This window comes from Dipodomys merriami, unplaced genomic scaffold (genome assembly GCF_024711535.1).
Source record: "Dipodomys merriami isolate MVZ:Mamm:240054 unplaced genomic scaffold, mDipMer1.0.p SCAF_5, whole genome shotgun sequence".
Classification (NCBI taxonomy): Eukaryota; Metazoa; Chordata; class Mammalia; order Rodentia; family Heteromyidae; genus Dipodomys; species Dipodomys merriami.
In genome coordinates this window covers 50,968,206-50,995,551 of record NW_027206068.1, presented here as the reverse complement: position 1 = coordinate 50,995,551, position 27,346 = coordinate 50,968,206, and the positions used below count along the sequence as shown (strand labels likewise).

Sequence of the window (27,346 nt, the reverse complement as noted above, 5' to 3'; positions counted from 1 at the left end):
TAAATTAAATTGCTTCTTTAAGTTTGTATTTAAGGAAAGACTTTATTATAAATATTTGAGACAGATGGGTTCATTAGTTCATAGTTGGCTAGACTGTACGAAGATGAATGCCTTAAATTTAATGCCCTCAGTTCTGGTGAGGATGTGGGTAGCAGCAGGAAGAGGGAAGGAAAAACGAGTATGAATATGATCTAAGTAGTTGATTTGCATGTGAGAAAAATCAAATAATGAAACTTGAAATTGTTTTACAACTGAGTGATAGAAGAGTAAGTTTGATGAAGGCACATTATAAGTATATGTCAAAGTGTTACAATGACCCTTCTCCTGCTCTCTCCTTCCCCCATGGTTTGTATGACTAATATAAGAATGAGGTGGCAACTCTTTCTTCCCTTTCTTCTTCTAATTTCAAATGGCATAGTTACATAAAAGCAATTCTCTACATTAATATTTTATCAACACTAATTTCTTCTTGTCTAATATCACAGCGTGAAGATAATATTTTCTTCACTAGTATTTAACTCCTATGTTTGAGGGAATGATATTAATTTCCTGCCATCTTGTCTTCCTTGCATGTGGTACTTACTTCATTGAAATGATATATTGAAACAGTCTTTGTCTAATTGAAATATTAACATTATTTGTCAAATTTTATCTACTTTGTGTGTGTGTGTGTGTGTGTGTGTGTGTGCGCGCGCACACATACATGCATGTTGTACTGTGGTTTTAAATTAGGCACTTTTGGCTGCTAATCAAGTGCTCTACCACTTGAGCTATGCCGTCAGACCTTTTGCTTTGCCAGGTAGGGTCTTGCTTTTCCCCAAATCATCCTCAAATTTTAATCCTCCCACTCTGCTGTCCACATAGCTGAGATCAAAAGCTTGAACCAACAGGCCCTGCTTGTTTGTTGTGGTGGAGTCTCCTTAACATTTTTCTTTTTTTTTTGGCCTGTGTTGGTCTGACAACCTAATCCTTGGGATCTCCAGCTTCTGACTAACTGGAATTATGAGCATTTTTCACCACTCCTTGCTACCTTACTTATTTGTTAAAGGCTTTGTAGAAAAGCCTACTCAGTACAAATACATGGCAATGACTCTGGGGAAATTTGTTTTTACAGAAGGTCCTTTTATAAAATATACACTATTAGCAAATCTGTATTAATGGTCATTTGAGTGAGACAGGACATTACTTTTGGAAAACTTTAGAAGTAGGGAGGGAGACGGTGTGGGTATGGGTATTAGGGTCAAGTCTAAACCTAGCAAATCATCTAACTGGTTTTGTTTTGTTTCTTATTTCTGCATGACAAGAGCAATTAAAATGCTGATCAGTGAGATGGTTTAAATTTATATGCTAGAAGGCTAATGTACATATTTTAAGCATATATTTTAAATGTTAGAGAGTTGTTTTGGAGCTCATATTAAGGAGAAATCATGTTAAATTGAAAATTGGAGGATATGTTTAGGAAGAGAATGTTTCAAATCTCATCATGAAATATTGTCAAGATTGCAGCAAGTGAAGGGAACAATACAAGTCAAGAAGTGAGAAAAAAGAATGTATAAGAAGAGCTGGAAAAATAGGAATAGGAAACAGAGGATTTTTATAGCTCATGGAGGCAAAAATAAACACTTGTTTGATTCAGAGGAATGATTTTAGTAAGTGTCCTAGCTAGTAAACTTTGGTTCACTGGTGGTACAAACTAATTAATCAGGTAAGGAATTTATTGGCTCATACCATCTAAAAACCCTAAGTAATATGATATGTGATAATCCTTTCATAATTTTCCTCCTTTTCTTTCTGTACTGCCTTTATTTATTTCAAAACTTGTATACACATATATGTATATATATATATATATATATATATATATACACACATTTGTTTCTAGATAACTTAGTTTTTCATTTTAGATATCCACTTGCTTATAAGAAAGCAAAATAAAAGTTTTTAAGTTCATTACTCTAATGATTAGTTCGTTACTTCATTACTGGTTTGGCTTTTTTATTCTCTACCATTTAAATCACGCCTCCAGCCCTGTTTTTGCTGACTGTGTTTAATATAGAGTCTTGTACACATTTCTTCCTGGATTGGCCTCAAACCTTGACCTCTCATTCTCATCCTTCTAGGTAGCTAGAATAACAGGTATGAGCCACCATCACCCAGACTAAAAGAGCTTTTAAAACCAACGAATTCAAACACCACTAGTAAATTCTCCATCCTCATTTGACTTGGCTTTTCAGTGGCATTTGATGTGGGTGATTACTCCTTTCTTGAAATATTACCTGAGATGCTGCGCAGGTATCATATTATCTTTTATTTTCCCACTCATCCACTCATTTTTTTCTCCTTTAGCAGATGTCTAAATGCTATGTGTTCCAATGTTCAGTCTTCAGCTAGCTTTTTCATATGTCTGCACATATTTTATGGGTGATAATCAACCCATCTTCAGGCTCAGATCTACTTCCTGGGTGTTACATTCATATATTTTACTGCTTGCAATACAAGTCAGACTTCACATGCCTATAGAAGCTTTAGTTCCTTTTGAAAATCTGCTTTTGGTTGATCATGAACTACAACAAAAATAAAACCTTTATCTCCAAATTCAAGGTTTTCCACCTGTCTCAGGATTACTCCGATGCCCATATCTACTGTTTGCCTTAATCAGAATCAGAGATTTCCAGAATCATATATTTTTTTCTTGGTCACCATGTCCTGTCCTAAAGCAGTGACTTGTTGATTATTTTACTCAGCATCTAACACAGTGTCTCGTATAACCAACGTGCTCAGCACATTAAATGAATTATTGTAAAATGTGCCCATGATACAGTAATCATTGTTCCCATGAAAAATTCTACTTAGGAATTCATTTGATAGATAAAAGGCAGCAGCTACAAGAACAACAATAATGCCTACTCTGTATTCATACTAACATAGTAAGATTTTTACAAAGCACTTTTTCTGAAACATTGCATGTAAAGTTCACAGGAAATTTTTTTACAAATGAGGAAAAAGGCTTAGAAAAAATTCTCCCCCACAGTATAACCCCTGCTTTCACTATATTTGATGTCAGTATAACTTGTGGAGATGGGGAAAAACCAGTTGTTTAAGGATACAGGTGGACCTGTTGCAACAATGAGAAGTACAAGTTGTCATGTCCAAAACGAGCTTTACAACGTCGGTGGGGGGGGGGGGGGGAGAGAAGGTTTGGGATAGGGGGGGAGGGGGGAGGCTGGGAAGGGATGTGAAGGGTAAACCAAAGGAGGAGGCTGCAATGCTTGGTAAGAAATGTATGCATTATCCTGCCCATGTAATTGTAACCCCTCTGTACAGTATGTTCACAAATAAAATAAAATAAAATTAAAAAAAAGTTTTCCAACTTTAACAAAGGAGGAGGCTACAATGCTTGATAAGAAATGTACTCATTATCTTGCCCATGTAATTGCAACCCCTCTGTACAGTATTCTCACAATAAAAAAAAAAGTTTTCCAACTTTAAAAAAAAATAGAAAAAATTTTAGTTACTTGTTGAGGTTTATATATTAAGTGAATAGCGGACTCAGAGCTTGAATCCAATCCTGTAAGAGACCAAATACAATCGTCCTACCCTATCTGTCATGTCAGCATGTGCAAAAACATATCTATTACATGGAAATGTAGACTTGGGGGATATGAAGGGACAGTAGACAGGTCTTATCTTCTTTCAGACTGCAGCTGAATGATTGTTTAGATTCTAAGTTTAGATCTGTCTCTATAATTCCCACCCATTGGTCTTAATCTAACCCTTTATTTCAGAGATGAGGTCGTGTATAATAATTCCTTTCTTTTGACATATATCGATATTTTTCAATCAGGTATCTGTAAATGCTGGTGGCATTTGGCAATCTAAGTAAACTCTTATAGTTCAAGACCATTCCGGAGATGAGGACTGAGTAAATATTAACAACCCCTGGTGCTTAGCTAGAACTTGAAAAGACTGAATAACATCAGTGAGCAAGCTTTTGTCAATCACAATCTAGACCAGATTAGTCTTAAAGTCCAAGGAAGAGCCAAAGTTCACTTTAGGACACACCTCTCCGGTTATTGTTTGCAAGTTAAAGGAAAAGAAAACGATGAAGGAGAAAGAGAAAACCATTGCTATTGTGAAGGTTGTAGACCCTTCAAAGTTAAAACTGGTGAGCAAGTATATTTTGGAATTCTTTCCATGTTTGGAGATGAAACCAGCTTAAATACTGAATTTAATCTTTATAAATTAATAGTCAATAAAATGAGGTATGTGGAAATTGAGTTTTGAAATTTGTAAAGTATAATTTACTGTATTGACAAGCTTATTTATCTATAAGTTGCTTTTAATAAGTGGTCTGGGCCACAATAAAAATGATTATAGCTGGCTTAAGAAAGGATTGTTAAAATGAATGTTTTATTGTGTTTTTTTTTACCTAAAAGGATAAAGGTTTCACTAATTGTTTTAATGTTTATATTGCTAAGAGTTTTTTTTTATTAATTTAGTACTAAATGGATAATATGCATATAAAATATATGATATGAAAGTTCTTGTTATTCTCCTCTTTTATATGTTACCTTTTTTGTGTATGTATTAAAAGCCAACTTTGTCAAACATAAGGTTGTTTCTCCTATTCCAGCCCCACTCATTATTTTTATTCACTTATATTAGAGGAAAAATAATAATAACAAAATAACACAGTGGGATTTCTCTGGTCAGTGTTTGTCATTCAGGCCCCATAGTGATGCTTTAACAAATAAAATAAAGTTAAAGGTAAATCAGTGGTGTGTGTCTTAGGACTGGGAAAATCTGGTTTACTGATTCTAAATGAATAAACACCCAAAAGGAAGAAAGATATTCTTTCAAGTGTACGTTTTTCATGTATGCATACATTGTAGAATGCGTGCCTCCCTGTGGTGTTCTTCTTTAGACCCGAAGTTTATTTTCCTTTTATGTCTACAGTTATTCTGTTTAATAGTCTCCTGATCATTTTTAACCATTTTAGGTTCACAGTGAATGCCTTCACTAAAAAGCAAAACAGAGGATCTAAACAACTTCAAACTTGCTGTCAGTTTCCCTTGAAACTCACACTATGTGACATATCACACTCACTCCCACAGACTGATTAGGATTTTTTCCCTTTGTTATATATAAACATCAGCAAATCATTTGAAAATAATATATATATATATATATATAACTTCATATAGACATTCTGTTTTGTATTTGTAAGGAAATCATCTAGTTGGTCACATATCTGTATATACATGTGTGTATTTCCAGAAAAGCCTGGGGATTTCCATATGTAATCCAATTTCAGAACATGATGAGTGTATGCTATGGTGCTCTTTCTCTTTTTCTAGGTTAATACAAAAGAAGAATATAGAAGCAGTAACTTGTAATTAAAATAGAAGATTTTTAGCAGAGTTTTTCAGTCTTATTGTATTTTAATATAAATGGGTCAGATTTCCAAATGAAGGAGAGTATTCAGGACGGCTAGAACACTCAGCAGAGCATGAGAATGCAATTTTATTCACGATATTTATTGATTGGAAAAGGTATAGGGAAATCTCAGTAGAAAAGAATGAAACTAAGAAAACAGTCCAATAATTTCCTATTGTTCCAAACATTTGAGATTAAATGTACTAAAGGCAAGAGTCATTGTAAGAGAGGGAATAAAGAATCCATTCTTTGTATTTATCAGACAAGCTTGGATTTGAAGCTAAGCCTTTTAGTTGCTTACAAAGCTATATTGTCTTGAGATAATTATTTAATTGATACATGATTGTTTCATTTTCAAAGTTGTAATTATGCTTTTTATTATAATTATAATTATACTTATTATGCAATTTGATTTGGTTAATATTTGGCAGAGAATACTCAACTATGAGTTAGCATGAATGTTATGATAAAGTTTGTGTTTCATTGTCTTTTAAGAGATTCCCCATCTATGAGTTCACATTTAAATTTTTGAGAAAATGTTTCCCATAATGGTTATACATTTCCTTCAGCAATGCTTAAGGATTCTGACTTTTCCCTCCTTGTTTCCTTTTAATAATCACTGGCACAGTGAGTGGGAGGTGGTATCAGAGGTGTTTTGATTTTCATGTTCCCCATTACTAACAATGGTGGACATCTTCTTATGTGCTTACTAGGTATGTACATATTCTTGGGGAAAAATGTCTATTTATGGCTCTTGCTTAATTTGAAAGTTGGTTTCTTAATTTATTTTGTTCCTGGTAGTTGCAGAAGAATATACGGATATGTGGATGTGTGTGTGTGTGTGTGTGTGTGTGTACATAGAAAGAGATAGAAGAGAGACAACTGACATGATTTCAAGTTCTTAGCCTCTATATGACTTTCAGGTAGTTTATTATGTCATTGTCTTTTCTCATACTTATTGGTGACATTTGATGTACAAAGTTTTAAATTTTACTTAAGTCTCTCCTTTTTTTCTCTATTTCTGAGATTTTGGTATTATATTTAAAAAGATCACAACCACATCAACTGTCATAAAATTTTTGCTGTTTTTTCTAAGACTTTTTTATTGCTTTTTAAAAACAGTTTTATCTTATGTTTCATTCTTTAACCCATTTTGAGTTAATTTTTAAATATGTTGTGAGATAAAGACCCAACTTCATTCTTTTCCTGTGGCTATTCAGTGTACCCTGTACCATTTCTTGGAAAGATTTATCGGTAGATAACCTTGGCACCCATGTTAAAAAAACGTTTGACCAGATATTACAAGTTTTATTTCTATCCTCATCAATATCCTTAATAGGTATGTATATCTCTTTTTATGCTAGAACAACACTATGTACTTTACTATAGCATTGTAGTAAGCTTTGAGAACTGACACTTGTTCTTTTTTATTATTAATAAGTTTTTTATTGTGAAAATACTGTACAGAGGGGTTACATTTACATGAGCAAGGTAATGAGTACATTTCTTATCAAGCATTGTTGTCTCCTCCTTTGTTTTCCCTTCCCATCCCTGCCCTCCCCTCCCTACCTTCCCTGACACCTTGTTCATTTACAAAACTGTTTTAGATCTTCAAGGTATTCCATATGCATTTTAGTATGTAATGTTCTATTTCTTTAAAATGTAGCTAGTATTTGATAGGAGTGACATTTAATCTGCAGATTGTTTTTTTTTTTTTTTTGGTCGGTCATGGGGCTTGAACTCTGGGCCTGGGCGTTGTCCCTCAGCTCTTCAGCTCAAGGCGAGCGCTCTACCACTTGAGCTACAGCGCCACTTCCGGTTTTCTGGTGGTTTTATTGGAGATAGGAGTCTCACGGTCTTTCTTGCCCGGGCTGGCTTTGAACCGCGATCCTCAGATCTCAGCCTCCTGAGTAGCTAGGATTACAGGCGTGAGCCACCAGCGCCCGGCTTGCAGATTGTTTTTAGTAATATTCTCATCTTTAAAAAAATGTTGGGCCTTCCCATCCATAAACATGAACTATCTCTTGATTTATTTTTTATTTTTATTTTTGTTGTTAGTTGTGAGGCCTGAACTCTGGATCTGGGCACTTTCCCTCAGCTCTTCAGCTCAAGGCTAGCACTCTAGTGCTTGAGCCATAGCACCACTTCTGGCTTTTTTTGCTTATATGGTGCTGAGGAATCGAACCCAGGGCCTCATGCATGTGAGGCAAGCACTCTACCACTGAGCCACCTTCCCAGCCCCTCTTCATTTGTTTAAGTCTTCTTTAATTTCCCTCAGCCATATGTTTTAGTTGTCAGTGTGCTAGTTTTTCTTTGAGTTGTTTATTCCTAAGTATTTCATTCTTTTTTGATACATTTTAAATAGAAATGAGAGGAAATTGATATTTGTGATGTGCAATTTGGCCAAACTCATTTATTAATTCAAATATAGGTGTTTGGGGTAGAATCTTAGGACTTTATAACTTTAAGTCATGGGCCATGTCATCTGTGAACAGAAATCACTTCACTTACTCTTTTCCAATTTATGTTTCTTTTACTTATCTGATTATTCTGATTATAGCATCCAATAGCTATTGAAGAGAAATGGTAAAACCAATCAGTTATTCCCTTAGATCATACAGGAAAACTTCCCCTTTAAATCTCAACCTGTACTACATCTTCCAGTTTATTTAGTTTTCTTTCATTTTAATTAGTCTTACTACAATCATGTAAAACGTGTTATTCTTTTCACCAAAGGAGAAAACCTTTGCTTTGTAAATTACTCTCATATTAATTGTTGTTGCTTCTTTATATTCTTATTTTATTGTTTATTTTACTTTTTGGGTTTTTAGTGGGGAGGATTGGTACTTACTTTATTTAAATAATACCAAAAATGGATCTACTTTCCTCATATTATTAGAGCACAAATTTCATTTAAGGCATTTAAAAATGGTAGACATTAATTTATGTGCATTTTCATTAATTTTAAATTCATTTAAAATTTTTAGTGTAAGTTGTTTTTTTTGGTTGGTCATGAGGCTTGAACTAGGTGATGTCCCTCAGCTCTTCAGCTCAAAGACAGTGCTCTACCACTTGAGCTACAGTGGTTATTTGGAAATAAGAGTCTCATTGACTTTCCTGCCCAGGCTGGCTTTGAACTGCAATCCTCAGATCTCAGCCTCAGAGTAGCTAGGATTACAGGCATGAGCCACGGCACCCAGCTCAATTTAATCTTTTGTGTGCTTTTCAGTGTGATTCTTTGTCATGCTCTTTTTTTGTGTGTTCTTAATCATTAGACCAAAAAAAACCCATGATACTCTTTTTTTCCCTTCCTTCCTTCCTTGCTTGCTTCTTTCTTTCTTTCTTTCTCTTTTTTCTTTTCTTTCTTTTTTCTTTCCTTCCTTCCTTCCTTCCTTCCTTCCTTCCTTCCTTCTTTTCTTTCTTTCTTTCTTTCTTTCTTTCTTTCTTTCTTTCTTTCTTTCTTTCTTTCTTTCTTTCTTTCTTTCCTTCGCTCTTTCTTTCTTTCCTTCTTTCTCTTTCCTTCGCTCTTTCTTCCTTCTTTCTTTCTTTTCTTCTTCCTTTTTTCTTTCTTTTGCTCCCTTCCTTCCTTCCTTCCTTCCTTCCTTCCTTCCCTCCCTCCCTCCCTCCCTCCCTCCCTCCCTCCTTCCTTCCTCCCTCCCTCCCTCCCTCCCTCCCTCCCTCCCTCCCTCCCTCCCTCCTTCCTTCCTTCCTTCCTTCCTTCCTTCCTTCCTTCTTTCCTTCCTTCTGTCTGTTTGTCTCCCTCTGGAGCTTGAACTCAGGGCCTGAGCTCTTGTACCAAAGCTGGCACTCTATCACTTCAGCCATGGCTCTAGTTTCAGCTTTTTGCTGGTTCATTGGAGATAAGAATCTCATGGACTTTCCTGCCCAGACTGGGTTTTATTTATTTTTTTATTATGAAAATACCATACAGAGGAGTTAAAATCACATGGGCGAGATAGCCAGACTGGTTTTGAACTGAGATCCTCAAATTTCAGCCCCCTGATTAATTAGGATACAGTTATGAGCCACTGGTGCCAGGCCATTTCCTAGTGTTTTGTTCAATATATCCATTATGTTTCTCAAAGTAACAATGAAAATGTTCAGATCAGGTGGGTGATGCTTAAGCTTTTCAAATATGATCTTGGAAAATTCTATTTAAAAAATATCATAAAATGGCTTTCAACTTAAGAAAAATATATGCCTTTTGGATTTCCTCCCAGTTAGTTGTATTTGGTTGAAACATATAGAATATCTCAAATTCAGCCAACTAACTTTATCCTTATTTTGTAGTACTGGAAATTGAATGGAGTAAGTACTTGACCTACTTGATCCTTCTTCCTGGGATCTATAATGAAAAAGAACATTAAAAATGAGTTTTTTGTATGGGGGTAATTTGGTGGTAGAGATGATGGTGATCATGTGAGAATTGATCATCATGTGAGAATTTCTAAATTAACCTATCAGCACTAAAAATTAACATGAAGGAATAAGTAAAATAATGACTGTGAATAACATAAAGAGAAGAGTTTTACTGTAGTTAATGATAAAGATACTATTTCAATGTATATCAGAATACCATATGCAGGCTAGAGAGTCTTATTGAAATGAACATAATTAATATATTAGATGATTTTAACTGGATTTTCAAAGTTTATTTTCCCTGGAAATACACAATATTTACCACATATATCATAGCAGTTTATTACTCCAGAAACTAATTTGGTCTTAGTAAAACCCTCATATTTATTTCCATTCTGATTTTATAATATAAAAAATTTCTCTCGGGTTGAATTGGGGTTCTGCAAATACATAAAACTATAGTGTTAGATGTCCTATAATAATCTTGTTAAACTATTTTTGATTATACTTATTGTTTTTAGTCATTTGGGAAAGGAAAAAGTTACTTTTTATTCAGTTTTTGGCTAACTGCCCAGAAATGGAATAAAGATGGTTCTAATGGAAATATTCATATCCTATGTTGTTAATGCAGCTTTTCCTGGAAAAAATAGCTAATAACTTGAAATATGAATATTTTTAAATTTAGTTTTCTTGAGCAATCAAATCAACAAGTTTGAATAAAGAGGCATTGCAACTTAAGTTGTGAATAATAAAAAACTTTAACTTTCTGCACAATTGTTTCCACGAAATACTTTAACAACTGCACTGTGTTTAATTGGATGTGCTCTGTATTCACTAGAGGCAAAAGTAGGTTTAGAATATTTGTGGTTGGGATCTTTTTTAATTATCTAGAACATTAAGTGTACAGTAAGAAAAAATACTCCTTCCAGAATGGAGAGTTTCTCACTTAATGAACAGTATGAAATAGCCTAGAATGTGAGTTGTCTGTATCATTGATGTCATTAAGAAACTCCTGATATTTAACAATTAAACCTCATTTGTGGTATTCAAGGAACTTTCCAACTTTGCTAGATATTTATTGATTTTTTATACAAAATGATATTTTTAATTTCATTCATTTATAACTATGTCATATGCTGGCTCATACCTACATAACTTTGTAAATATTAATCAGAATTTTTTCATGCATGAACTCATTTCTCATCTGTTTAAATATAAATAGCTTTTTTTACAGTATCTTATACATAAACAGCTCATGCATATTTCAAATTAGTCAATGCATACTCTTGTTTAAAATTAAAATGTGATGTAGTATAGTCTCATCATTAGTAACAAGGTGACAAATTTAAAATGAGGAATTTAAAGTTCACAACTAAATATATCCAAGTACATGGAAAGCTAATTTATATTATTTTTCTTTTTTTCTCTACAGTTATCTGGAAGTATTTTGGATGTGTATAGTGGTAAGAAGGGGATTTCACCAGTTAATATGGGTCTTACAAGTGCTTCCTGTCCAAGTAATCTACCAATGAAAAAAGAAATTATAGGTAACGTCGATTTTATAGCTTTACACTTTAAATTTTTATCAACTACATAAGATATAAATGACATCAATTATCATGTTAAATAGAATTTTAATGTGAGCAAAATAGTTAAAAGGGAGAAATTTAAACGATAATTTTCAATATGTGTATTTATGTATGTATATACATAAAATATATAAAATTGTATATATATCTATATCATCTGTCTATAGAGAAAGAGAGCATGAGGAGTCTACCATATTTACAGATTTATTCCATACATTTTTGATCAAGCATAGAAAAAAAATTAAAAAATTCAAACTCTGTAATTTTAAAGCTCTTTAAAGTACCTCTGCTCACTTTACATTATTTAGTTGGTTTGGAGAAGCTCTCAATCAGTCTTGGTAATGTTAGTTGTGTTTAAATCACTACATGATTTGCTGGTTTTCTACTTTTTTAAATTTTGTATAAATATATCTTCTCAAATGCAATAGTGTCCAAATTATCAAAGTAAAAGTTATGGTAAAGCTACCAAGTAAAAAATGCACAAAAATGTGCTTAAATGCTAAAGTTGAAAGGGGGCATGTCTTCAGCAAAAGTGCTGATCTCTGTGCATCCTGAATATTTGTGGGTTTTCCTTAGTGGTAGTCTTCTTATAAGATAGATACAGATAAAAGGGTCTACTGCAAACAAATACATACATATGCATTGCATGTGTATTTATGTGTGTATGTGTGTAATCTTATACCTATCATATGTTTATTTGTGTGTATATGTGTATATGTAATAATTTTGACCTAGGTTCATTTGCTATTGAATAGATGAAACTATTAACATGATTGCAAAATAAAATAATATATTAAATTAGGGAAATAATTTTTGTAAGTATCAAGAAAAGCTTAGTTAAATTTTTGTTTTTAATTTGTGTGTGTGTGTGTGTGTGTGTGTATGTGTGTGTGTGTGTGTGTGTGTGTTTGTCTTGGAGCTTGACATCATGATCTGGGCACTGTCCATAAGCTTTTGTGCTTCAGGCTAGCACTCTATCCCTTGGGACATAGTCACTTCCAGCACTTTTGGGGACTGACTTCTAGCTAGTATCCTTAGATCTCAGTTTCTGGAGTAGCTTGGATTACATGTGTGACTCGCAACATGGATGAGCCACTGTTGCCCAGCCGTTTTAAACTTTTTTTCTTTATAATGGATTTCATTATGACTTGTATCTAACTTTCTCAATTGAGTAAACAAAAACTTCCATTTTCATAGTTCATTTCAAAATTATTTCAGTTGAAAGAAATTATGGTCAAATACTTCCAAATATATAAATGAAGGAAGCAAGGGAAGAGTTATTTTCTCAACTATAACATTGTTTAGAAGAAGAAATGGACAAGTGCAAGGATTTCCTTACTGACAAGTCCAGTGTTAGTACTATAAAGAGTAATATAAAATTCACTTGAATTTTTTTGTAACAAGTGATTAACCAACTAAAAAATTTTTAGGCTTAATTCATTCAGACAATATTAATGACTTTAAATAGAATTTTATTTTTTGGTCCGTCATGGGCCTGAACTCTGCCTGGGCGCTGTCCCTCAGCTCTTCAGCTAAAGGCTAGCGCTCTACCACTTAAGCCACAGCTCCACTTCCGGCTTTTTCTGCTTACGTGGCGCTGAGGAATCCAACCTCATGCGTGCAAGGTAAGCATTCTACCAACCAGTGAGCCACCTTCCCAGCCCAGAACATATTGTTTTATTACCTTTGTGTGTGTGTGTGTGTGTGTGTGTGTGTGTGTGTGTGTGTGTGTGTGTGTGTGTGTGTGTGTGTGTGTGTATCTGTGTGTTTTGTGTGAGAGAGACAGAGACAGACAGAGACAAAGAGAGACAGCGGCACACAGAGAGACAGAGAGAGAGAGAGAGAGAGAGAGAGAGAGAGAGAGAGAGAGAGAGAGAGAGAGAGAGAGAGAGAGAGAGAGAGAGAGAGAGAGAGAGAGAAAGAGAGAGAGAGAGAGAGAGAAAGAGAGAAAGAGAGAGAGAACACAGATCCTGGGGTTTGAACGCAGTGCCTGGATGCTGTCCCTGAGCTTTTGTACTCAAAGCTATCACTTTAGTATGTGAGCAACTGCTCCACCTCTAGTTTTTTGCTGCTTGATTATAGGTAAGAATTTTGTGGATTTGCATGCCCAGATTGGCTTCCATTAACAATCCTCAGATCTCAATCTCCTTAGTAGTTATGATGACAAGCATGAGCCACCAGCACCCAGCTTGTTTTACTACCTTTAAAAAAAAACATAACAATTCTGAGAACAATGTAACAACTAATTTTATGTAGTCATGAGTTTCTCCTAAAACTTATAACTTTAAACAACTATTTACAATTTGATGTAGTCTATGAGGAACAGGAATCCAGGAGAAGCTTACAAACTGATACTGACTCAGTCTTTTGTAGAGCTGTAATCCAGACATCAGCTAGAAGTACTCAATTGGACACTTGAATAGGATTGGTAGATGCACTCCCATTGCTAGGTCTTGCAAGGTAATGCTGCTTATTGACAAATAATCTGGTTCACTGTTGCTTGGGTACCCTCATGATATCATGACTGGTGGTCTCAGTGGAAGCTGACATCTTCTATGATCTAGCCTTGAAGCCACACGGGACATTTCTATAAAATTATGTTGGTTTCACAGGTAAGCTCAATTCAGGGCAGGAGAAATTACAGAAAGTGTGAATATTAGGAAGTAAGAACCATTGTAAGCCATTTTAAAGGGCAATACCCACAGCCAAAACCACATAATCCACAGAGCATAGTGACATTTATTTGAAAGATAGCATAGAGTTGTGTGTATACTGGAGGAATGCAGTTCCAAGTCTTTGGGCATAGAAATTTTATGTATGAAGGATTTAGGTTGTAATAATTTCTTTTTTTTAAATTTAATTTAATTTTATTTGTGAACATACTGTACAGAGGGGTTACAATTACATGAGCAGGATAATGCGTACATTTCTTACCAAGCATTGCAGCCTCCTCCTTTGGTTTACCCTTCACATCCCTTCCCAGCCTCCCCCCTCCCCCCCAATCCCAAGCCTTCTCCTTCTCCCCTCTTCCCCCCCCCCCCCCCCCCCCCCGCCCCGACGTTGTAAAGCTGGTTTTGGACATGACATCTTGTACTTCTCATTGTTGCAACAGGTCCACCTGTATCCTTAAACAACTGGTTTTTCCCCATCTCCTCCACAAGTTATACTGACATCAAATATAGTGAAAGCAGGGGTTATACTGTGGGGGAGGGACATACAAAGCAACAAAGAGATAATCTTATAAATGCGTTAGAAACACGTGCATGAAAGAAAAAAACATTAAAATACATATCTAAGGGTTCATTTTCCTGACATCACATTATCTGACCTTTTCCGCTTGACTCCTACATATACTAGATATTGCAAATAAGGGAAACCATGGGACCTATGTTTCTTTGGGCCTGGCTTACTTCACTTAATATAATTTTTTCCAAGTTTTTCCATTTCCTAACAAATGGGGCAATGTCATTCTTTCTGATGGAGGCATAGAATTCCATTGTGTATAAATTAGGTTGGAATAATTTCTATATCACAAGGTTCAGAAGATAGTAAAAGAAATGGTAGACAGTTTAATACTTTTGTAGACTATACTTCTCTCACAGTCATCATGGTAATAATCAGGTGAATTATTCATATCACTGATGAAGAGCCTGAAGACAAAGAATTTTGGTGTTTGATCACATAATTACTAAATGGAAAACCAGAAAAATAATAGTCCAAGTTTTACTACTCCAAATCTTGATGGCTTTACTATTGACTTCACTTGAGAATTCTAAATTTCTCAATATTTGTATAAAATATTATTTTTATCATTTTGGATCAAGCGATATACATTTCATGTAGTATTTCTAAGGTATGTTCCCTAAAAAGGTTTGAAAGTATTAACTAAGCAGTGTTTCAACTTTGTTCCTTTTCAGTAGAAACTGACCCACGAGCTTTGACAAAAGAGAGACAAAAAAAAGACAATCATAATCTCAGTGAGTATAATTTCCTATTTGTGAAATAAAATTAATGTAAGAAGAAATGCATGGATATTAAATTGTATGGTCTTTTATTGATGTCCTGTAAGTACTTGAAGTCAGAGGATCAAAATTAATTTGTACATGCTCTGAATCCTGAGCTACTCTGGGAAATGCAAAATCTGAACAAATTGTTTAAATAGGGATACAGGTGGACCCATTGCAACAATGAGATGTACAAATCGTTGCATCAAAAAACGAACTTTACAACTTTGGGGGGGAGAAAGGGAGGGGAGGGGTATGGGAAGGGATGGGAAGGGGAAACGAAGGAGGCAACAATGCTTGATAAGAAATGTACTCGTTATCTTGTCCATGTAATTGTAACCCCTTTGTATGGTATTTTCACAATAAAAAAAGAGAAAATTTACAAAGCTATGTATTTTCACAAAATGAGACATGTTGAATTCTCTCCCTTGATTGATATCATTCTCAGGTAGGTACCTCAGATAAGTACATTTGCTTACATGTGCCCTGTGTTGTGACTTTTTGATCCAAAGACTTAAGAAATAAAGAGGCTACAGAAAATGTATAGCATTTAACTGTCAGAAACTTAAGTCCAGCATCTCATTTTTCTGTATTTATTCTTTTCTTCCTAGTGATTTGTCATCTCAAAGGCATTGCTTATGTTGTAATGCTGAATTTCCCAGGCTTCCTTGAGGTTAATTTGACTCTGATAAGGGGTCACAGGAGACAAAGAATGTGAGCTTTAGAGTGCTTAGTCTTGTCACAAGTGCTTAAGTATCTCAAGTGGGCTTTTGGCTAATTGAGTGAGAATCTTTTCGTTCTAGGAGCTAAATCAAAAACTGAGAAAAAATAAAACAGAATAAAAATAAATGGTAACAAAGCTCTGATGTGAATAAGTAATTTCCTTATAAGTGATTGGCTGGATTTGATTCTGGTATGAATCTGTGTATCTGAACTTCTGTCTAATGTACCTTCCGTATCATAGTGGTGACAGCTGACTGTAGGCAGAAAGAGCTGACTAGTGGTTTTAAGAGTTCTGAGAAAAATGATGGCATTCCCAGGACCCTTAAGGATACACCAGCTAACTTTGGCTCAGATTATGAGACATAAAAGAGTGGGGAGGGTTGATGGCTGGTGGAAGCAACTAATATAGACTGAGAAACTATAGAGTTTTCTCTTAGTACATCTGTTAATGAGTACTGCCCTTGTTCTTCCTCTATTGATAGGTGCAGTTTATCAACAGATCACTTAATGTAGTGTATTGTAGGTATCTGCTGGGTGCCTTATCCAAGTGTTTTCTAATCTGGATCTAGAACAACCCATAAAACTATAAACATTGTGAGAGCATAGCAAAAGTACAAGGAAGGTTTCTCTTCCTCCACATCTAAAAATGTAAGAGGTATAGGTCAAGTTAGTAAGTGCTAAATAAAGTGCATTTCATTCTTCCTAATGACTAGAAGACCATGAGTGAATTTGACATTCCCAGTCATCATTGTTTGGCCTGGGAATATCATGATAATGCCAGGACTCAGCTTGCTGCCCACCTACTTCTCTCTCCACCTCTATTCCATTCTGTGCTTGGGATGGCTTCAAACTGAAATCCTATGGATTTCAGCCTCTCGGCTGTCTAGAATTAAAAGTCTGAGCCACTGGTATTTACTTCTATAGCTCTTGATTGAAAATATTGGGCACATAAAATTGACTGCTCTTAGAATAAATATTGGACACACGTCTGACCATATATTTGACATTTATTGAGTAGTTACTATATATATATACACATATATGAAGTTGCCACGTGTTATGACTGTATGTAAATGCCAACAAAGAAAATTGTCTTAAAATCTATATTAGTAGTTCTTAAAATATGAGAAGTTTGAAAATCACCAACATATATATTACTAGAAAAATAAATTAATAGGTATTTGCACACTGTAATGTGCTAAAAACTCAGGAAAATATATGAATAAGTAAGCATGTTACCTGGCTTCAGAAGATTACAACCTCGATGGACCAACATTTGTGTGAAATAACAAAATATACATATATATATACACATATATGTTGAGACAACATGTATTTATGTATGTGAGTAAATATTATAGCAATTTATAGAACAAAAATACTTCTTTTAGAAAAAGAGGATTAAATAATTTAAAATCATATATTCACATTTCTAATGTTATAAATTGTACTTTCTGATAAGATATATTTGAATTTTGATTTTGTTATTAAGCAGTACTCACTTTTGACTAAATTTTAAATAATTTTTTCTCACTATTTTTCAAGTAATTTAATAAGAAAATTTACAGCTGACCAAAAGTGAACTGTGCCTTAATGAGAATAATCAATAATATTTCTCCTTTAATAGTTGAAAGAAGAAGAAGGTATAATATTAATTACCGAATCAAGGAGCTTGGCACTCTTATTCCAAAGTCTAATGATCCGTGAGTTCAAAATAATTTCTGTAATAATGTTGGGATTTCAATGCCCCCCAAAAATGGGTGGGAGGAAAGAGGGAGGATAGATTCAATGATGAGGAAACTAAGCATCTCAACAGCAAAGGTAAGGCTATTGCTGGGCTCATGTTAAAATATTCCAGGATGCTCAAGCATCAAGGTTGTTCACAGCGCTGCCATCTGAACATAGGAAATACATTTGCTTCTAAATTCATAGCTGTTCTTCTTGTATAATAACAATAGCAGCAATTTCACTGATGATGTCAAAGATATTTGTGATGATCACTGGGATATTGTTTATGGGGTTAAAACTTATTCCAATTTACAATAAAATAAAAAATGGAATTGTCACATTTTTAAAATTCTAGAGACTCTCAAGTCATAAATGGAATTGAAAATTCTGTCAATGCTGGGTAACAGTGGCTCAGCCTTGTAATCCTAGCTATTCAGGAGGCTGAGATTCTAGAATCACAGTTGGAAGCCAACTCAGGCAGACAAATCTAAGAAACTCAGATCTAATTAACCAGCAAATCACTAGAAGTAGATGTGTGGTTTTATTGACAGAGCACCAGCCATGATCAAAAAAATAAGAAAATAAATAAGAGAAGTAAGAGTACCAGGCTCCAATATTGGCAAAAAAATCAAAAGAAAATGAAGCTAAAACCCGTTGATTGATGCCAATCAGATTTTATTGGCAGAGTCTAATATTAACTTTGAGACTGTAAATCAAGAAATAGCTAATCAAAGTGTCAATATAGAATGTTGAATGATTATATAAAAACATACTAATGTGGATCTTTACTAACCATTTGGAAATAATATCTAAATATTAGCTAGATTTTAGTTGGAACTTAACAAATTTTGGACTAATTGAGTATGACTAAGAATGTTTTTTAAAGAAAATAAGCAAATGCTCATTACTTATAAAACCATGTATTAGGAAGTTTGGGAAATTGTAACCCTTAACTGGTAGTAGGAAAGGAACCACTGAAGTAGTATAGGCTTTTTTGATAAAGAAACTATTAGAGTATTATACATTGTACATAAAAGGATATAAATACACCGTGAAAAGTTCATGACAATTTTAGGGGCTAAGAATACCTCAATTTAAACATATCTCTCAGATTTATTTGCACATTTATCATCACAAATAGCTTTGACATCATCAGTGAAATTGCTGCTATTGTTATTATACAAGACCTCATCTGAACCTTAATGCGCCTCCTGATTAAAATTAATTTTAACATAGGAAATCAAAACAAATACATAAGACCAAATTCAGTAGTTACTGTTTTTATGTTAATAGACATTTGGAAAAGTGTATTTCTTTGCAAGTCAAATAGTGGAGGTAGGAAGGAAAGAATATACTTTTGTTTGAGAAAATCACAAATCCAACATTCATTATGATGTTTGCATTTTTAATATTAATAATTTTTTATTGTGAAAATACCATACAGAGGGGTTACAATTACATGAGCAAGGAAATGAGTACATTTCTTATCAAGCATTGTTGCCTCCTCCTTTGTTTCCCCTTACCATTCTTAATTAAAACATATTATTGCTTTCAAGTGGATGTGAATGCCTAAAAGACAAAAGACTTCTCATAGTTTTGTCTGATTCATTTCTACTGCAAGTTATACTTTGGTGTTTCTTGCTTTGGTCCTAAGGCTATTCAAGCTTTTCACCACCCCCCTTTAAAGTTCCAATTTTTTTTTTTTTTTTTTTTTTTTTGGTCAGTCATGGGGCCTGAGATCTGGGGCCTGGGTGCTGTCCCTCAGCTCTTCAGCTCAAGGCTAGCGCTCTACCACTTGAGCCACAGCGCCACTTCTGGCTTTTTCTGCTTATGTGGTGCTGAGGAATTGAACCTAGGGCCTCATGCATGCGAGGCAAGCACTCTACCACTGAGCCACCTTCCTAGCTCCAAGTCTTAAGCTTGTTTTTTTTTGTTTTTTGTTTTTTTTTAACAAAAATTGTTTTATGAGAAAGGAAGGGCCATTATCAATATTCTCTTTTGTAAGTACTAAAAGTAAAAATTACATGAGGAATAAATACCTTTTATTGAATGCACAATAACAATAACTCTTGAAAACTTAACAAATATAGACTAGGTATAATCCATGATGATGACAGAAGATTGGCATGTGTCTCCTGAGGGAATGAAAAGGTTAATAATTTTATGCAAGTTGTTTGAAAATGATTATGACTATAAAGAACATTTATAGACATTTTGTTAAAGTAAATGTACATCTATAGTAAAGTAGTATAATATCCATGAAATAAATGGCACTTGTTCTGGAAAAAAAGAGAATCATAATGTGTAAGTGAAATTAAAGGATCTACAATCTGAGGCCAATAGGAAGATTATAACAACTGACAAATTTAATTTAGTAGCACATTAACCACAGTTATTCAAAAGCTATATGAAACTGTGCTCATAAATGGACATGTTGAATATAATATAATGTACAACTACTTAAAGATAATAAAAAAGCTACCTAAAAATCAAGAACTAGGAAATAACCAATGTATTACTGTTCAACCAAATTACAAATACATTTGTGTTTATTCCTAAATCCAACACAGTTCTAAATCAAAATATAAAACACCTCATTTGCTGATATAAAGACCATCCACATTAATGTTGACATTTTCCTTTTCTAAACAAACGAAATCTCAGTTTAACTCACTGAGTATGTTATTCTTATTGAGTTGTTCCAACATTCTTTCTTTAGCTATGCTTTTATGTTTAGTATATGTAGGGTACTTACATATTTTTTTAATTTAAAATCATTTTAATTCTAATTTGCTTGAAATTATCATGGAAGAGAGGCAGAATTCCTAGAAAAAGTTAAACAATTTAATAATAACTTTTATTTATTCCAATGCTTTCAAATAGCATGAAAGAGTCCTTTTGAAAATAGCACACTCTAGATACAAATTAAAAAAAGACATTGTGTTTTTTCTACTATTATTTTGAAAATTAATCTCAGATCTAGATAAACAGGTCTTTGAATTTGGAAGTTTGCTAGCAATACACTTCACCAATAACCTTTATCTTTTTTCCCTATGAAATGAAACAAGACTTGCTACTATTTAAAGTTTTAGTTCAGGAGGCTACAAATAGTTCTATTTCAGACACTATTGCTTCCATGACAAAAGTAGCTAGTCTTTTTATATTATATTATCCTATCATGCAATAAATTCTTACAAGTAGCTATTGTCTCAATAGCTATCAGTACAAGATAGATCACCTAGACCCAAACATGGGTTTCCACTTGGTGGTAGAAAAATGGATCTTCCTTTAATTTGTAACTGCTAATGATAGTCAACTAACTTGAATTTCCAGTGAGACACATTCAACTCATAGCCTTCATAACTGAGTTTTCCCACTTCAAATGAGAATAAATACAAATTAAAGTCAACACGTAGGACTATGTAAACAAAAAATACATTTAGAATAATATTACATTTCCCTGCATAGTTACTTTATGCTGTATTTACAACATCTTATGTTATTAATCTGAAGCAGAGTATTTTCAGCAATTAGTTTGGACTTATTCTCTGCGCATTATCAATGCTCATAAAATATTACTATCCCTGATTTATATTCTCAGGCATTAAAATCAGTAGCTTGTTCCACATTTCCATATCGAAAATTTCTCTAATATGAAAAATAAATTTTATAAAATATTTCCTATATTAGAGACAAAAGCTTACCTAGTAATATTTCATTGTATTTATTTACCTTAAGCTTATTTAAAAATAGGCAACCATATCTAGCATTTTTAGCTACTCAGCTGTTTGTGCAGAAAAAAAATTTTCAAATGGTGCAAAATGTTTGCTCTTTTGCATAAAGTGATGTTGTCAAAGTCTGGTATGCTTCAGAATCAATCAGGATTACCATTCAGTAGAGTTTTTATTTTTTTCTCTTACAAACAAAAGCAACCTTATTAGGAAATAAGTTAAAAGATTGGTACATTTGAAATGATCTTAAAATTTTTAGGCTTAAGTCGCCAGTAATGTACATTTCCTAGCTCATTAATGCAGAAATACTGAACATAGATTTTAATCTTGGAGTTAATAATAAAAGCAATTTTCACTAAAAATATAAAAACTGTAATGGTAGAATCATGATATTGCATTTAGTTCTCCCACAAAAAAGTCACTTTATTACTTTCCTTTGACACTTATTTTCATTCTGGGATTAATTTTACTATATAAGGGCTTCTTAACTATTCTATTAAAATTTCTATTCAGAAGCAATAATATCTAAGAGTGAATAATAGTCATGTAAATCATTATTTCATATTAATGTAAAAGATTTTGTAAGTTCTTATGAATTCTGCTGACATGCACAATTGTGAAAAGGTTATCTCTCCGCTCTACAGTGATATGCGCTGGAACAAAGGAACCATTCTGAAAGCATCAGTGGAGTACATCAAGTGGCTACAAAAAGAACAACAGAAGGCTCGAGAGTTAGAACACAGACAGAAGAAATTAGAGCAGGCGAACAAGCGACTTCTCCTCCGGATTCAGGTTTTTATAAGACTGTTACCATGAACTGCATAGCTAACATATGGCATACTGTGTCATACGTTTTATCTGTTTTATTCATTGGTCTCATTGACTTACTTATGAACAGTTTTTCTTGTGAGAGTTTATTTGATAATCTTTGATGGCCCTTTAAGTGTTTATCAGTTACTTTTTTTTTTTTTTTTTGTAAAATTTGGCTTCAATTTGAAATCCAGGATTGAGGTGAATATGCATGCATACATATATCTATATATATTTAGCAAATGCAGAAAAATGAAATTTGTTTAATGAATACATGTATTATCCCAGCCCCAAACATAATACTAAGTAGAACATTTGTTTCTATAGATAATATTGGATACTAAATTCTTCCCTTCCGTTTAATTTCTTTGGCAACATTGCTATGAATTTTATTGCCTCAAGCCACATTGCACTAGTTTATATTAAGCCACTTCTCATTGTTCATGTGACATGAAGTATCAAAATATGGGTTTTTATAACCTTCTCTTTTTCTTTTTAATGCATACATTTACTCTATTTCCATGAAATGGCCCAGAATTATGGAGAGAAATTAATCAGTAAGAGTAAATGGGAGATAGTCTACTATTTGCATATGGCTATTTTGTAGTGTGAACCACTAAGGGGCCATCATATAACATGAATAACTTTGGAGATCATTGAGAGGAGAATTTTTCAAAACCTGGGTGATTTTCTTGGGGTTACTTTGCAGGCAATAGAAATGCACTGAATTTCTTTCTTTGTGAAGAATACTCTTCATTATTTTGGTTCTAATTTCTGGTTTATTCTCTAGAGTTATGTCTTTTTTTTTTTACAAGCCATTATATAATGATTCTTGTTTGAAATTTCAGGAACTAGAAATACAGGCTCGTGCCCATGGGTTGCCAGCCTTGACTTCACTTGGCATGGTTGGTTTAGAGGCTCACCTCACCAAACAGCAGAGTCACCCTGAACAGAATTCAGTAGACTATTGCCAACAACTGAACCTATTTCAGAGAACAAGTCCTGAACTCTGTGATCAAGCTATGGCCTTCTCTGATCCTTTGTCACACTTCACAGATTTATCATTTAGTGCTGCTTTGAAAGAGGAACAAAGATTGGACAGCCTGCTACTGGAGGACACAATATCCCCATTTGGAACAGACCCTCTGCTATCTGCCACTTCCCCTGCGGTTTCCAAAGCAAGCAGTAGGAGAAGTAGCTTTAGCTCAGAGGATGGGGATGAGTTATAAGAAATGCAAGCTCAATCTATCAACTAGTAAACAATTTCATGTCAGTGCTATGGTCTATGTTTCATACATTGCTTTTGTTCCATTTTTCTGAAAGAAATGTGTTGTTCATGAAAAACGGACTAGAAACAACAGAAGGACTTACAGAAAGACAAATCCCGATACTACATAGTCCAAATCTACCTAAATTTTGTTTTCCCAGTAGGCAACAAGTCTGTATTGATGTCTTAAAAACTTCATGTTAACAAGGAATTAACAGACTGTGAAGAGAAATTGACTGAAAGACACAACCCTTATTTTAGTCCTTCTCTTTAATATTCTACAATTCACCTCTTAGACTTGTTCTTAAGAATCAACAAATGGGGCTGGGAAGGTGGCTCAGTGGTAGAGTGCTTGTCTTGCATGCATGAGGCCCTGGGTTTGATTCCTCAGCACCACATAAGTAAAAAAAGAAAAAAGCCGGAAGTGGCGCTGTGGCTCAAGTGGTAGAGTGCTAGCCTTGAGCTGAAGAGCTGAGGGCCAGTGCTCAGGCCCAGAGTTCAGGCCCCATGACTGGACCCCCCCCCCAAAAAAAAAAAGAATTAACAAATCCAGTGATATTGCCTCTTTTTTCTGTGGGTCTCCTGTCCAGACTTCAAGCCTGGTGAGGAAATATTTACAGATTTCTTTGTCATGTAATTGAAAAGTGAATCTATAATCAACATGAGAATTCATTAAAATAAAGAGAATTTATTTTAAATTTTGTTACAAAAATAATCCCAATGCTTTTGGTTAGCTCTAACAGTGTTCTAACAGTGTTCTGACACATTTATGTCCCTGTGTTCTATTTAGAGTAAGAGAAAAAAATGGGTAATTTTCTTCAACACATAATTAAGAATTTCATCATTTCCCAGAAACATCTACACATGTATGTACACAGTTTGGATAGGGCATATTATTTCATTTTTTCTTCTTTCTTCTGATTTCTCATTAGTAACAGAAATCACATCACAAATTCTCCTTTCTTCTTCAAGAATATCAGACAATCATTTTCAGCAAATAAAATGTAAAATGGTCTCTTACTAAGAAATTGTTTCAGGTATTCAAACTTTTTCATTATGCCCAAAGTTGGATGGCATTCGATGAAGTTTTCTCCAAATTGACTAATAAAAGTTACATAGACAATACAAATAATTAGTAAACGCAGGACCTATGTTACATTCAACTCTGAATGTAGTATAAAGTTATTTTCCCCCAAGAACTCAGAGTGTCCTATACTCTTTGGTGATTTCATTGCCATTTCACAAACACATGAACAATGTCTCACCCTGATTTTTATTTCTTGAGTTTGCTTTAGGTTTGGGAATTGGGTTACCAAAGATGTTGCTGTGTATTATGTTCCACATCTGAGAGGTATGGTGATCACCTAGTCAGACAGTATTTATGAAAGATTATTTAGAATTTCAGTGAGTTCTTGTTCTGTAAAAACATTGAGCAGACAAAGGTATGGTGGTTGGGGGAGGAAGCTGGATTGATAAGACTATGTGAATTAATAGAATTAAAATATAAGCTTAAACTATAAAATAGAGATGTTTAGAGAAAATGAAAATGTTAAAGAAAACTGTAAAATTCAATATCAGAAATTCTATGTGAGGAAGGTATCTTTTGGAACCAGTCAGCACAAAGATCTGATATGTGAAAACTGTTCACATGGAAAATAGGTCACCACAAAATTTTAGATTCTACTGTTGGAGAAAGTGGAAAAATAATAAATCCTTATGACATGATGAATATATCCTTCTTAGTTTTCATTAGTAGCTCTGATTTTGGAGAATTAAATGAATTTTAATTGATTAACATGAAAAACACTAATTTTGAAGACTAAAAAGCTGGAGTTTATCTGTGCACAAGCCTGGTATTTCTACCTTGAACAAGAATCATTACATTATGTCTTGGGAAGAGAATATAGCTCTTCAATAGAATGACAAATGATGTAAGAGTAATGACATCAATGGCGCAAGACTTTTCAGAATGTGGAAAGAGAAAAGCGGATAAAATGTGAAGAGAAACCAGAATCTAGTAAGATGTATGTTTTTCATGGACCTCAAGAATCTTCTTTCTGGAGCTGGGAAGGTGGCTCAGCGGTAGAATGCTTGCCTTGCATGCATGAGGCCCTGGGTTCGATTCCTCAGCACCACATAAGCAAAAAGAAAAAAGCCAGAAGTGGCGCTGTGGCTCAAGTTGTAGAGCGCTAGCCTTGCGCTGAAGAGTTGAGAGACAGCGCCCAGGCCCAGAGTTTAGGCCCCATGATCATACCCCCCCTCCTTCCCCCCAAAAAGAATCTCCTTTCTCTGTAATTTGAGAAGTTAAATAAAATTATTTTCAATTCTGATAAGGGCAGAATTTTATCATATGGTTAAAAAGCACATACTTAGTTTTCTGGCACTTGTTTGTAATCCAGGCCCTGAAGAGAGTCAGGAAGATCAAGGACAGCTTATGATATATCTCAACAAACAAAATCACTCAGCATAAAATACCCTTTTAAAAATGCTTGTGAACCTGATTTTTACTTTTGTGATTCTGTTAAATATCTCTATCTTACATTCCCCAGCAATATAAAACAATCAACTCCACGACCTTCGCCTTTGCAACCCCATGCTCTCCTATTCCAATGCTCCCTCTTTATTTTAAAACATCTTTATTTTTTCCCATAGAAGTAACTTTTTTCGGTTTGATTGTGGGGCTTGAACTCTGTCCCTGAGCCTCTTCATACTCAAGGATAGTGCTCTACCATCTGCACCACAGTGCTACTTCTTGTTTTTGAGTGATTAATTAGAGATAAGAGTCTTATGGGAACTTTTCTGCTCAGGCTGGCTTTGAACTTTAATTCCCGGATCTCAGCCTCCTTGAGTAGCTTGGATTACAGGTGTGGGCCACTGGTGCCTGGCTAGAAGTAATTTTTAGTTGTGTTTAATTTTACTCTTGTTATTCATATACAAGGGAAATGCATAAAAGAAAAGGGAGAGTTATTTTCCTGAAAGAATTATGCTATGAGTAAGTTACATATTTTGGAACTGTAAAATATTACTACTATGTTTAAAAGCAAACTAAATTCAAGAATCTTGTCTAGCATCAGAGCAGTTACTTATGGCATGCCGGGCTAAAATTAATTCAGCTCTTTAATCTTAATAATAGTAATGTGGTTAAAAATCTTTGACTTTAATAGCATTTTATATATATGAATAGTTGATGTAACATTGCTATAATTTTAATCTAATATTGATTATATCAAGAAAACATTGTTAATATAAGACTGTATAATTTGTAATTATTGCTATTTTTCATTTTAACAACAAAGCAAGGTCTTATTTTCTAAGAAAATGAAGAGCATTGGTATACTTCAATTCATATATGAATTTTTGTACAAGTACTTTTTAAATGCAATAATATTTTCTTTGCATAGCTTAAACAAAATACTATAACCATTAAATCTTTTAACATTTTTTTTGTTCTGTCTTTGTATATAGAATGCAGTGGAAACACAGAGTATGGGTGAATCACCTGAAAAGATACTTAGCAGCCATGAGACTTCATAACTGACAACTGCTTTCCATGTAGCCCATGCTGAAAATGATGCTCCAATATTTCCCCATTATTGAACGTAATTGTTACATTTTCTAATATGGTCTCCTGCCATCTGCTTCTCCATGCTGTTATGCCTTTGATTTATGGAAAATATTTATCAGAATGTTGTAAAATTG

At 34.0% G+C, this 27,346-nt stretch overlaps 1 protein-coding gene across 4 annotated transcripts in view; it reads left to right on the top strand.

The window, feature by feature from the left end:
* Nucleotides 1-26,782, top strand: part of Tfec (transcription factor EC) — a 54,083-nt gene extending 27,301 nt beyond the window's left edge. Inside the window, exons 1-6 of one of the 4 annotated variants that reach the window (XM_069996609.1) lie at nt 4,079-4,165; nt 11,228-11,342; nt 15,305-15,361; nt 17,739-17,814; nt 22,215-22,362; nt 23,229-26,782. In XM_069996609.1, the coding sequence (XP_069852710.1) occupies nt 4,103-4,165; nt 11,228-11,342; nt 15,305-15,361; nt 17,739-17,814; nt 22,215-22,362; nt 23,229-23,609 (840 nt within the window). In that variant the 5' untranslated portion in view covers nt 4,079-4,102 and the 3' untranslated portion in view covers nt 23,610-26,782. Of the gene's footprint in view, nt 1-4,078; nt 4,166-11,227; nt 11,343-15,301; nt 15,362-17,738; nt 17,815-22,214; nt 22,363-23,228 lie in introns of those variants that run through there. The other 3 variants (XM_069996608.1, XM_069996607.1, XM_069996606.1) reach the window with 3 other exon arrangements.
* Nucleotides 26,783-27,346: the final 564 nt, after the last annotated feature.